This window comes from Lineus longissimus, chromosome 8 (genome assembly GCF_910592395.1).
Source record: "Lineus longissimus chromosome 8, tnLinLong1.2, whole genome shotgun sequence".
NCBI classification, from domain to species: Eukaryota; Metazoa; Nemertea; class Pilidiophora; order Heteronemertea; family Lineidae; genus Lineus; species Lineus longissimus.
This window is the reverse complement of record NC_088315.1, coordinates 4,483,729-4,496,191: the sequence shown is the minus strand read 5'-3', so window position 1 is coordinate 4,496,191 and position 12,463 is coordinate 4,483,729. Positions and strand designations below refer to the sequence as shown.

The 12,463-nt window shown below is 43.2% G+C and overlaps 2 protein-coding genes across 2 annotated transcripts; one reads left to right on the top strand and one right to left on the bottom strand.

Annotated features, from left to right (window-relative positions):
- The first annotated feature begins 229 nt into the window (after positions 1–229).
- LOC135492857 (uncharacterized) lies at positions 230–4,590 on the top strand. The gene is made up of 3 exons (XM_064779541.1): positions 230–723; positions 3,255–3,401; positions 3,762–4,590. Exons 1-3 carry the CDS (start codon positions 660–662, stop codon positions 3,998–4,000), a joined length of 450 nt encoding a protein of 149 aa, XP_064635611.1. The 5' UTR covers positions 230–659; the 3' UTR covers positions 4,001–4,590.
- An 87-nt stretch (positions 4,591–4,677) lies between these two features.
- Positions 4,678–9,681, bottom strand: LOC135492856 (protein AATF-like). Its single transcript, XM_064779540.1, has 12 exons — positions 9,562–9,681; positions 8,840–9,010; positions 8,424–8,625; positions 7,855–8,084; positions 7,368–7,620; positions 6,887–7,039; positions 6,640–6,745; positions 6,310–6,423; positions 5,970–6,106; positions 5,647–5,727; positions 5,339–5,410; positions 4,678–5,213 (listed from the first exon to the last, which is right to left on the bottom strand). Exons 1-12 carry the CDS (start codon positions 9,641–9,643, stop codon positions 5,153–5,155), a joined length of 1,662 nt encoding a protein of 553 aa, XP_064635610.1. The 5' UTR covers positions 9,644–9,681; the 3' UTR covers positions 4,678–5,152.
- Between the last annotated feature and the right edge of the window lie 2,782 nt (positions 9,682–12,463).

Genomic DNA, 12,463 nt, shown 5'->3' with positions numbered 1-12,463 from the left:
TGAATCGAGAAACTGGACTCTGTGATGTTCTTACGAAACTCTCTGGAAGTCGCAATCAACGTTCAATGACGAAGTCTGGTATTGGCTTTGTTTTTCTGCTACACCCTGTACACTAAATCCGTTCGTTCATCAAGGGATGACCTCGGAGCTTAGTCATGCAGTATCGTGGTATCGGTAACAGATATCGCGGAGTTCTACTTCCTTGAGTGAAGACTTCTCTAAGAACGATCAAAAGGCACGTGAGGCACGCTTGTTTTATCCGCGGTTATCGGATACCATTTTCAGTTGGAATAAACTAGAAATCGGGCCAGTACTGTATATAGTTAATGAATATATTCTAGGAGTCCTCTGTCCCGTTAAGCATCATCCATAATCTGGTCCTTTCTCTCTGTAGCAGATTGTTATAGGCGCCGGACTGGTCTTGAACCAATGGCAGCGGCGCACAACGGGATGACGTGAGCGCAGTGGCAATTCAAAGTCATTAGATATAGCACTCCGATGAAATTCACGGAACCGCGTTCACATTTTGTACAAAATTTACGGAGTACGGCAATTTAGACATCCGGTTGAATTTTGATTTGCTGCCTCGTTGAATAACGCTTTGCCTATTTCGGCCTTCATTACACTTTTGTTTTTCTTGGCGCAACCTATACCTCCCGATGGCGTCGTGGATTGCTACATGGATTATTTCAGTATTTATTGTGGCGACTCTCATTGAAAAGGGTAAGTGATTTGAACCTTTTCGATGATAATGTAAGTTATTTCTTTCACTAAAACAACTAAACGACGCCAAATAAGGGTTGGCAACATCATTTTGTCTAGAACTTGAAATCCTATATTTCGTTGAAAGACCCAACAATGCAGTTTTTCTGACTTCATAAAATAAATTTTCGTTTCCCAGAACAAGCAAGGTCGGCAAACTGGAAGGCGGCCTGATAAGATGCTCGGCAACTTGGGGAATTGACTCTCATGGGTGGCCTCCGGCTCCATGACCTTTTATAGATTGGCATGCACTTCCCTTTGCCCACAAAAATGGAACTTTTCAATGAGATTTCCACTTTCAAAATGTAAAAACGTTCAACTTGTTCCATGTAGAGCTTTTTACCAGGAGCCTCAGCGATCAAAGTACGATGTGTATTTTTGTCACCCGGTAAACACATACAGAGTTAAATTACCAGTTGGATAATGGCAGCAAAAAAATTGCCCTAGCAGCTTCTAATTTCAATACCTAACCTACTTTTGAACGACCGCAGTTCAAAATTCTATTGACACTCTCCATTATTTTCATCGGAAAAAGTTTTAATTTAATATCTGGCATCAAAGTATATAGGTGGAATAGATCTCATTTGTAGAGTATGGTTTTAATGACACGGAATGTTGTAATGAGTGATAGGAGCACTAATGAGGAATCGAAAAGGGTTGCGGTACAAGCGGAAGGGATAAAGGACTGGACCTTTTGACAAGGGAGGAAATCGATGCAGTGCTCCTCGAATTGTGAATTGTTTGTTAACTAATTTAGTTTGTTTTTCTTGGAGCGTAAGTTGTAAGGACGTGACATTTATTTGCACATGTAAGAAAATTGTAATGCGCTCGTCTTTGTAATGAGCTCCTGACTAATTGTACCTTAAGAGTACGAATAAACATACAGATATATATTCAAAAATTAATCAATGATGCTGCGGACCCATCGGCTACAATTAGCAACGTCCCATGCCCATGTTGAACTTCCAACTTCTAAAACTAGTAGGAGCGATTCAGAGCGAGGACCGTTCAGTTCAATCTCATGCATATATACCGAATTTGCGAATATACATGTACATGAACTCCATAACATGATTAAGACTTCATGAGTCGGCAAAGATGCGGGGGATGATACCTCAACTCAAGGAGTACATTTGGTACGCCTTTCAATGTTTATAACTTGCAGGGACGTACAGATATAAATTTCATCCACACGCACCGAAATTACAATCATGCCATTTTGGATGATTGTGCGTAAAAACGACTTTAAAATCTAAAAAATTCATTTGCTAAACTGGAAGTCATGCTCACATTTAACTGGGTTTAATGATGATAATGTACCTGATCCATGATTACTTTTTTTTAATTAATTTCTCGATTGGTTGCCACATGAACCAGAATCTGAGTAACATTTAACAAGCGCGTAAACAAGATGAAATGCACTTTAATCCCAGCAATGATGTCCTCGTCCCGTTTAGCTGATTAAATCTATTTGAAATTGCTGATGATTACTGTTGAAACGGAGAAACCAGCCGATACAGGCAGTTGCTGCAATACCGCTGCTGCTGTTTTAAATCTTTCCCTATGTCCTTGAACACGTCCTACCCAAGTGTACGGGTCGCAGATTCTGATGGTTATTTTGGGTCTCATCACCTATATGGCCTCATGCCAGAGGTTTTTCTCTGCCTGAGCGCTACATGTATCTCAAACAGCCTGAAATACTTGTACCTGAAAATCGGGACCTTACGCTCTTCCAATGGGTTAAATGAAAGTTTAACCAATCGAACGCAGAAGAACAAGAAGAAATTGGAATTACAAACACAGAAAGAATTCGCGAGCTGCGACTCTGTACCAGACCTGGGGGTCAAGTCTCTTAGCTGCAAAATACCTGCCATCAGACGATCTTCTCACCCCAATTGAATTAGCCATCGATTCAATTAGCACGATATCCATTTGCTCACGGGCAGAGCCATCACTGCCGCGTTGTCAGCCGGGGCACTTGCATAAGAAATCGAATTTTGTACCATTCTGTCGCGATAAAGAGGACTTAAGATAGAAGATCTTTGACCACGCCAAAACAGTTTATTTCATATTATAGGTGACTCGCTGGCCACTATTGATGTGCTCACCTTTTCGACTCTGTGTTGCAAGAGCGATAAGGGGGGCTATAGTGTGATAACTATAGGTGAATAAGACTTATCGACACCAGTAGCCTATAGTCGAGTAACGGTGGTATCAGTAAATCGGCTGAGCAACTTCAGCTAGTTTCGCGCTACTAACTCTCCGTTCGACATCAATATGGCCGCATCCAAATTCAACCAATCATCCTGGCCAGGCCCGCCAATTATTACCTCTGCACTATAGACTCCCGAAGCTTCCCCTTCCGATTTCGTCATCGTATTCATATACTTTCCGGCTCATGGAAAAGGAAAGACGAGCCGGACGATTCCACCGCATCCGAAGTGTACTTTTGCTGCGGTGATGATGTTTGATGCTTAATTATTCCATTCCAGGTTTTCTCCTGATGTGCTATGAGTGTATCAGTGTCGAAGACCCCAAATGTGCAGATCCGTTCGACCCTTGGCGATTCCGAGCGGTCATGTGTCACGGGACCAAAAACAAGTGCGCCAGCCAGCGTCAGAACCAATCGGGTAGTACCGGTTAGTACCTTGCTTTCGCATTACAATGTAACATTTAGAGGAGTTTGTCCAGTCCCCTGACGTATGGCGGGTGATCCTGAGGTCATTAGCAACTTGTTCGTCTCTGGGTCAATCAAAGCTTTTTCGAATAGCCTCATGACAGACACCATGCCCGACTGGAAGGCGATGTTTGTCGCCGCTTTGAAATACTGGTATATGGAATACCAAAGTGGAGATGAGACATTCCCCAAGATGATGATCTGATCCCTTGATACAGATACAAGAGTCAGTAGAACTGGTAGGGAGTTTCGTCACGTCCCCGAAAAGCTAACGCGAACACTTCTTAGTTGTACGGTAATTGGTTGCTTTTCTCTTTAATAGATTCTGGTCAAATCATCGCGGTGCAGCGCGGATGTTACAAAGTCGGCCAAGTCCCCCAGCTGAACGACACGGACGGCTGCCGGGAGTGGACCCACCCAATCACAGCGTATACCGCCACGTATTGCTTCTGTGGGACAGATCTTTGTAATGGAGCTCCTTCAATAAATGTCAGTCGTATAAATGTTTACTGTTGCATACTGTTACAGGCACTGTTTGCGCTTGCGTTCTTGTGGTCGTGATGGTTTAATGTCAATTTGTCATGTTGTTGTAATAGTAATCTGAACAATGACTTTACGATTATGAAGTGCGCATTTTTATATCTTTCTGGAATATAGACCAGTAAATAGTTCACCACTGTATTGCAATTGTTAGAGATAGTCCTAATTGTATGATGTACTGTACTGCACATAAACCTGTATTATTTTACTTTTAAATACTACTATTATAACTGACAGATGAAAGTCCCTTATAGCGGAAGAGACGCGTATCAAAGGTTGGCGGTGTTGTTGGTGGCGCTATTGCAGATATTCTCTGCAGCCATAACCTATTGGCTCCAGAGGCAGCCTGCACACTGGCCTTTAAGAAGACCAGCCCAGGGACCAACCTGACCATGTAGGCAGCAGGAGCGATGGCATCGACTTAGTCTTTTAGTGTTGCAAAGGCCTGGGTTGCAGTGTATTCTTTCTCACTACAAGGTTTCATCTTGTAACGACTCAACAGTTTAGGTAATAGATTGTCTTAGTCTTATTTCTGGAGTATATAACCTCCTTCCTAACGGCCATTGTAGTAAACCTGGTGTCCAATAAAATTGTCAGAATGTCGCTTTTAATTGATATTTATCTTTATTGTGTGCTGGATTTGATGGGTTTTTTTCTAAGGAGATAACAATCGATACCTAATCAGAGTTGTTTACTTTGTTCTTTATCCTCACTATCTTCTCTGCTGGTCCAAATTGATTATCTCATCAACTGTTCATAACATAATCTCCTCCACTTAAGCCAAGCCATTTCTGAATGACTTATGATGTGATAACGCAACCGTGTTCTCAAATTACCTTTTATCAATGTTGAGGTCTTGCTGTGGAAACCAATTATGAAACACTCTGAATCTCATGTTTATGAAATTTATTCAACAATACAAGAGTTCCAGTACTTTTGTGGTAATATGATTAACCACGTTGAATTACAATTATACTAGATCTGTACAAAAAACTCTGAATGTCATCTCACTTCCTACAAAAGTAACTGACAATTATCTGTAATCATATAGTCCTTGCATTAACCTGACTCATCCCATATAACGTTCAAGAAGGACAAATTCACCATTTGGATAATGCCTCTATAGCCTGTTCAATTTTTTTCCATGATGCGTGATTGATTGCATAAGACTTGTCATCTCTCAGCTGCTGGTTGTTTTGCCTTCCCACCAAACAAGGAGTTGAATAGTTCATCTCTGCAATGATAAGAAAAACATCTCTATCAGTCAATCAGTTTGATAAGAAGTCTGAGAGAATGATGACAAAAGGCAGAAGAAAAGTTAGATTTTGGAAACTCTCAAACTTTCGTACAACAACTCACCTTGATTCCTCCACCCATGAGCTGGTATCATAGGATGCCATGTAGTTGACAAGTTTTGGATGAATGTCAAATCTGAAAAGGAACAAAACTGATTTACACATGTTTTAACCAGCGTCAGGCATGCCTTCCATTACTCTTGACTTACTAGTATAAGAATTTGTCATCACCACTCTTTACCCAATACAGCCATCCAAGATATGCAAGACTGTCCAAGGAAAGTGGATTTCTGGTTTAAGACACTTGTGTCCTTTTCAGTGTTGGTTGCCCAGCTGTATGTGCATGTATAAGAGTGTGAGAAGCATTCGAACCTGAGCTTTCTGCCCTTGCTTGCCTTTCGGTCCACTTCCTTCTTTACCTTCCCTCGTAGCTTTTGCACCTCAAGCCACTGCCTGAAAGAAACACAAGAAGAAGGGATGGAAGTTACTGTACATGTCATATTCGCTGCTATTGATTGCAGCAGTACCATCATCATAGGAAGTTACTGACAAATCAGCACTGTCACCACAAGTTCCAAAGAAAGATAAAGAAAGTATATAAGAAGAGGATATTGTAACTCCTTGGTAATAAGTTGTGTTTTGCAGATGGATAAACATGGATAACATAATTATTAGCAATGTACATGAGCATTTACCTGCTAATGGTAGCTGGGTCATCAGTATCACTCGATTTCCTTTCAATGAGCTCTCTCAACAGCTGATGATAGAAGTCATCATCATCAAAGATCTCTGTATCTTCCTGCTGAAGATGCTGACGTCGCGGCAGGGCCTCCTGCAAAGACAGTTGGAAACAGTGAGGCCTAAAGAATATGACCTTCTGGTAGGGATATAAAGTGCAACAAGGATTTGACTACCATGACCTACCTCTAAGAACATGCCTCTCACTCTCCATTGAAAAATAACTTATCAAACATTGTCATGTTATCATCTATCAAAATGATACAGTGGATCCGTCATCCTAAATCCAGAACTTACAGTAACATTTTCATCCAGGATGAGCTTTTCTTCTTCTTCACTCTTGCCAAAAACACGATAAGTGCTCCGCCGCACTTGTGTTCGCTTCAGGAGTCGACCTCGGTCAGAGAGAATCTGCAAATTGGGCGGAAAGTATTTGGTTGAACGATCCCCAACTATAGCAGGAGCAAACTTTTGAGATGACATCTTGTCTACTTTTAAGAATAAGTTGCAGCAGCATGGAAACAGAGCTCTGCATCAGAGTTTTGTCAATTCATATTTTGACGGATTACGAAATTTCTTTCAGTTCTTCAGAAAATTTTTCGGTTTACAGTATTCTAAAGTACAAACCTGTTGAATCTGTTGGAGAGCAGACTGGTCAAAGGCACTGAATTTACTGCTCATCTTCCCCGAGGCAAGCTGTGTCTTCTCATTCCATTTCTGGATTGTTTGGTTCCTAAATGTACAAATGTGGAGAATACATTTTATAGAGAGGCAATTATGCAATGTTATAACCAAATATCTCTTTATTACACAAAATACATTTACTAACTCTTCATGTATACCAGGATGATTTCTCAGATTCAGTTTTACACACCTGTAACTTTGGAAATCTTTGTGGCGTTTGGCTAAGAACTCAGGATATTCATCTAATGGTATCTTCCTCTTCCTTGCCTGCACTGCTGGCTTTTTTTCCTCATCATCAGATTCAATCTCCGAGTCACTCGGTATCTCCTCATCATCAGCATCACTGGAGAAAAGATCATTTCATTTCAATGGCTTGTTCAACATTTCTATTTTCCTGGTAGTCTTGCAATTGGAAGATTCAAAATTACTAGGTGGCAATTATGTTCCCTGGTGACTGATTATACTTGAGTTGTTACCCAGTGGTTGTCTTCACACAAAGCCATGAAAAGTCAACAATTTACTAAACTTTTCATCATAAAAGATGCTTGTTGCCAATATTCTACAGTATACATCGCCTGAGAAAAGGCATCCAGGCTCGTGCCAACACTGTTACCAGTATGTTTCGGACAGAACTACATGAAGTTCTCTTTGACCCAATCTTCAGTACTCACTTCTTTTGGGGCTTGCCGTGTCCTTCCACAATATGCCTCGTCTCAGGATTCTGTAGGAGTAAGGCCGTCTGCAGATTCACCAACTGATCAAGGAGGGTTTTGAGCGCAGTCTGACTCTCATTAGCAGCTTGTTTGAAGTCCTGTCCACCTTTCTGTGAGAACGCCTTCCATGTTGTATGCTGTGGTAATTTGTTGACTTGGATGAGGGCTTTCTGTATCTTGATTCGGGATTCGAGGAGACCATCCCATAGACCTTTAAAGAGAGAGAATTAAAGCTATAACAGTAAGTACTGAGAAGGACATACTGATAACAGTTTAGTGTTGTATATGGAGAGAGTAACAGTAATATTTGACCAGGAGGAAATTTCATCTGCAACTCAGCTGAAACTGCCAACTTACAGAACCTGTCTCAGCAAATGTGAAAAAGACGAAGACTTATAGCAAGTGATATCCAGCACACAAAACCACACATCTTGTCCCATCTCACCTAGCTGTCCTCGAGCTGCCTGGCCCTTCTGAATTTCCTCATCCACCTTTGCTTTTGAGAACTGTTCCACTCCTTCTTCTTCAGCAGTCTCTTCTTCACCTTCACTCTGAGCACTTTCATCATCATCGCTATCATAGTCATCATCATCACTATCGTTGGCATCATCATCACTCCCTTCATCCACCAGATCATCATCTGCATATTTTCCAAAGTCGCCATCGTCTTTAAAACTGAAACAGACAAAAGACTCAAAGGTGCAGATTCAAAGACTAGGCAAGGTCAGCTTTAAAACACAACTACGAACTAAGGGTCGTGAGGAGACATCCGATCAAGGGAACACACAAACCACACATGGCATAAGATCCTGATGCACTTTTGAGACAACATATACTGGGTCCCTAAGGTAGTTGTGATTACAATAGGTTGTGCCAATCGCACTAACACATCATGTGAGTACGGGACAGACATCAGACTATAAATGTCATCTATGAGGAAAAAAACTCAAGATACACAATTTTACCAATTCTTCATAAGTTCAAAACAATGTTTTCAACATCTGTTCATTGTACCTAAAATGTTGAGTGCCCTTGATTTTCAGTTGTGCTTTGAATTCACCAAGGTCTATCTCCTCCTCCTCATCAGACACCTGGTTGTCTCCAGTGGAATCATCACTATCATCATCATCACTTTCATCATCGTCATCGTCATCACCATCATCAGCATCCAAGTCAGCATCAGATGCAATCCTCTCCTCATCTTCTTGACTATCACCTTGATACAAATACATGAGCAATTAAAAATTGTCCTGCGTCAATGCAGGTCGATGAAATCATCAGTCTGGGCTGAAGGCCTATGTACCACTTCGATTCAAGCTCGCCACATCAATACCACATCGTTTGGTTACCTCAGAGGATTGACAGACACTAAGACTTGGACAGCGATGGCCATACACGCACTGTACTTCGGGACAGACCACACTACTTACCATCCATTTTCCTAAGGGTATCGACAACCTTAATTCTGGACACTTTCTTCCCAGCATACCGTCTGTCCGATTCTGCTAGTAGTCCTGAAGTCTGACGACGTAACTTGCTTACAGTGACATCTTCTCCTAACTCTGCTTCTTCATCCTCGAACCTCTCCACCAGTTTAGCTCCTGAGAAAATAGTTGATTATAATCTGTTGAGTGTTGTCAGCAAGAAGCAAAGCAGCCAGAGTCCGAGAAAAAACTGTATGTACCAGGCCCGCTTGCCTCAGCAGCCGCGCGCCATATGGATACGTTGTTAGTCATGACATCAAGATCAATGGAACTGAGTATGCCAGCTGAGCATCAGCAGCTTGCAGGGCTAGTACTAGCCATCATCATGGCTAGGTGCGGTGCTCACTGGCACTGCTGCACGAGCTCAGGGTAAAAACAGAATCGGGAGACACAGTCAGATTAGCTAGGCCAGCAAGGGCCCTGCCTGGGATTATCATGAGTATCACGCTCAGCATAGATGTGTCCGATTCCAAATTGTCCTTCTGACGATCAAGAAGTATATTATTGAGTATAGGCAATGAATGTCTGAAAATAGATCACTATGTGTGTACATTTCTGGCCATTTCTAAATCCGGACATGACAAATGTCTGTTTCTCCTCAAGCGTATTAAGCAAAATTATTGCATTCAAACCGACTAGTATGATAAAATATTGTTGACTGTGATTACCTTGATCATCTGCATCTTCGGGGTCTTCAAAAACGGGAGTTGGGTTGGAAAGTTGAGCAATTTGTTCAGCGAGCGTGGTCATGCTGAAAATTATAGTTCGCGATTTTGACTATGTTGCGATTGCGCTATCCACCACATTTCTTACGGAATTTGCCGAACATTGCCGAAGCACCCGTCGCTGCGGGCGGGAGACATTCTCCAAGCATCGCCAATTGTGATTACCGCAGCAAACCTCACTCGACCTACTGTCTCTGCCGCAGTTGGACCATGTGACAATTTGGACATTTGGCCCGCCGCTCAAGAGATTGGGCGGGAGATTTGAAAGTTTTGAAGCGTCGCGGGTAACTTTTACCGCCTTACAGAAAACCAGGCTAAACGCTAGACTTCAGTATTGACGCACACCGTTGATGAATCGACATGGTCAGATGGTGACTCCGAGACCGGTGTAAAAGTAAAAAATGTCCCCCCCGGAAAAAAAGTGTCTCCTCTAACAATAAGACTTTCTCATCTAACAATGAGGCATTCTTCGGTGAGCAAAATGAGTTTTTACACTAAAACTTCTTAACCTAGTTGTTTTTGCTATATAATCTGGTAGGCCTACTGTAAAATCAGACACAGCCGCCCGATATTGGGTGATTACGTCATGACGACATGTCCCTCGACAGGTGTGCATAACGTCACTTCTCCGACAAACACTCTGTTGTGTCTCAGACTGTTGCTTTGCGACATTCCAAAGGGACGGAGATGAAAGGCAGAGGACACAACGAGGGCATTATACACTTTCTGCCCTTATGTTTGCGAAGAGCATTCATTTGCGAATAGCGAGGCTGTTCATTTTATATTTCTCATTGAATTACTTTGGGTTGTGCCCGTAAGTCACTTCTTCTCATCATATCACAGCACAACACCAAATCATTTTGAATTAAAAATTCACCACTCGCTGGCAGACCGGGACATAGGCTACATCGACGCGACAGGAACCAATGGAGAGTGGTATTGTGCTTTTTGAGTCGTTCTACAGTGTGCACCTTATCCGACACCGTCATAACATAATTCTCATTTAGCTGCAGATAGATTTGAACCTTTAAAAAATGTCTTCGGATGAAAGTGGTGTCGGCGAAGGCTGTTCTCAAGAAAGTTACTGCATGGTCACCCCTGGTGACATCCCAGCAGATGAGGCAGATCTCCTCCATGTCCAGGCGGAAGAAGCCATCCGGCGCGGAGAGCTCCAAGTGGAAGACGACCTGATCAGGCGGCTTGAGAGTTTGAAAAGCCCCTTAGACGACATCCTTGACTCCGAGGATGATGAATGCCCGGCATACGGTGATCAACCCCAATGGCGCCCTCGCTCAGCCGCACGGGGATCTGGAGGAGCGGTCGAAGGAGCCCATGGATATAATGCATTTGGAAATACAGCAGACAAACTGAACTACCCTCGGTGTGCGAGCGCGAATTCAGCTGATATAAGGTTATACCAGTCAGTCGTCAAACCGTTAATCAGGGAAGCTGCTTCCCTGAATCTATTAGAGGAAGGAAGATTAGCAAACCTCGAGGATCAGAGTTCAGACAGAAAGCACTCGAACCCCGAAATACCACGAGAAAGACCTAAAATCACCCCGCGAGGAATAAAGCCAGCACGCCCATTAGTCAGTAACGAGAGCTCCAGTGATGACGATGAAGTTATGACGTCACCATTTTCTAATCGCTCTCCAACAGCGAGTCGTGAAGACGAAGAGATGGCAATGACAAAATCAGATGAAGGTAAACGTTACGTCTGCTTACCATCATTTCAGAGAGGATGTCGGGGTTGTTTAGATCTAGCTCCCTCTGTCACTGCGCACATGCCGGGGTGCATGCCATAAAGACCCTGTGATCTCGTCCATATGGTGTTGTGACCAATCTGGCAAGTAGCTTTTTGATGCCTGTCGTACAATGATACAATCTTTTTTGCAGAGGCGTACGAATTTCTCCACCAGATTGGGTATTCCCTCCCCATCGTCCCCGTGCCCCTGAAGATAATCAAGCAAGCCATGCAAATGCACGAACTCGAAAGTGTTCTTAATACGTACTTCTTGATCGGCTACGAGGAGGGGTTCCGCAAAGGTGACCTTGAGAGTCACGTCGGTCCTGTGGCTGCGAATGAGTTCTATAGAAAACTCGGGGTGAATAACACCGTTGAGAGAGTCACAAGAACGGACTGCGAGGTTGCGCGACAATCAGATGCCAGTGACGAGATGGACAAAAGATTTAAGGAGTTGGGTTTTGTGGATGATGAAAGTGTTTCTGACCAAGTGGGTATAAATGACGCATCCGCATCAACTGAGCATGCTGGCGGTGTGGTCCATGATGCCAGGCCTGACAGACGAGGCTCAACTGGACTTGGGCATACGATGGAATTTAAGGATTTGACAGACGTAACAGTGACACAGCGAGAACTGGAAACAGCGTTCGGAGACTGGGGGAAACCGGTTGGACAGGACTCAAAGGAGGTAGCTGAAAATACAACAGAGGACTGGGTTCGGAAATGCAATCAAACCGATGATAATGATGATGATACCTTGACGGATGATTCGGTAGGAAAAGACTCGATGTCATCAAGGAAAGATGCATGTATTACTGACAAGCAATCGCATCATGCGCACGGCGGACCGTCAATGAAAGTAAGGGCAACCACTGAAAAGTCTGTACAGACGGCAGCGCCAAGTAGCCAAACCGGCGAAGATTCCTTTGACATCAGCGGTAACCGCTCCATGCAGACTGTTCCAACCCACGAGCAGGGCGTACAGACCAACCTTGGGCGCAGTTCTCCATTAACGGAGGAGACGCATACCAATGAACAGTCTTCGCAGACGGTGATACAGATCGTAGATCCAACGGAACCAAGAAACGACCGCGGTATGCT

What these genes read in the sequence shown, in the direction of transcription:
- LOC135492857 (XM_064779541.1), top strand. Translation starts at nt 660, where the DNA reads ATGGCGTCGTGGATTGCTACATGGATTATTTCAGTATTTATTGTGGCG. An exon ending in GGCGACTCTCATTGAAAAGG is followed by an intron (nt 724 to 3,254) that starts GTAAGTGATTTG and finishes ATTCCATTCCAG; the next exon opens with GTTTTCTCCTGATGTGCTAT. An exon ending in GAACCAATCGGGTAGTACCG is followed by an intron (nt 3,402 to 3,761) that starts GTTAGTACCTTG and finishes TCTCTTTAATAG; the next exon opens with ATTCTGGTCAAATCATCGCG.
- LOC135492856 (XM_064779540.1), bottom strand. Translation starts at nt 9,643, where the DNA reads ATGACCACGCTCGCTGAACAAATTGCTCAACTTTCCAACCCAACTCCC. An exon ending in CGAAGATGCAGATGATCAAG is followed by an intron (nt 9,011 to 9,561) that starts GTAATCACAGTC and finishes CTATTTTCTCAG; the next exon opens with GAGCTAAACTGGTGGAGAGG. An exon ending in TCCTGGATGAAAATGTTACT is followed by an intron (nt 6,107 to 6,309) that starts GTAAGTTCTGGA and finishes CTGTCTTTGCAG; the next exon opens with GAGGCCCTGCCGCGACGTCA.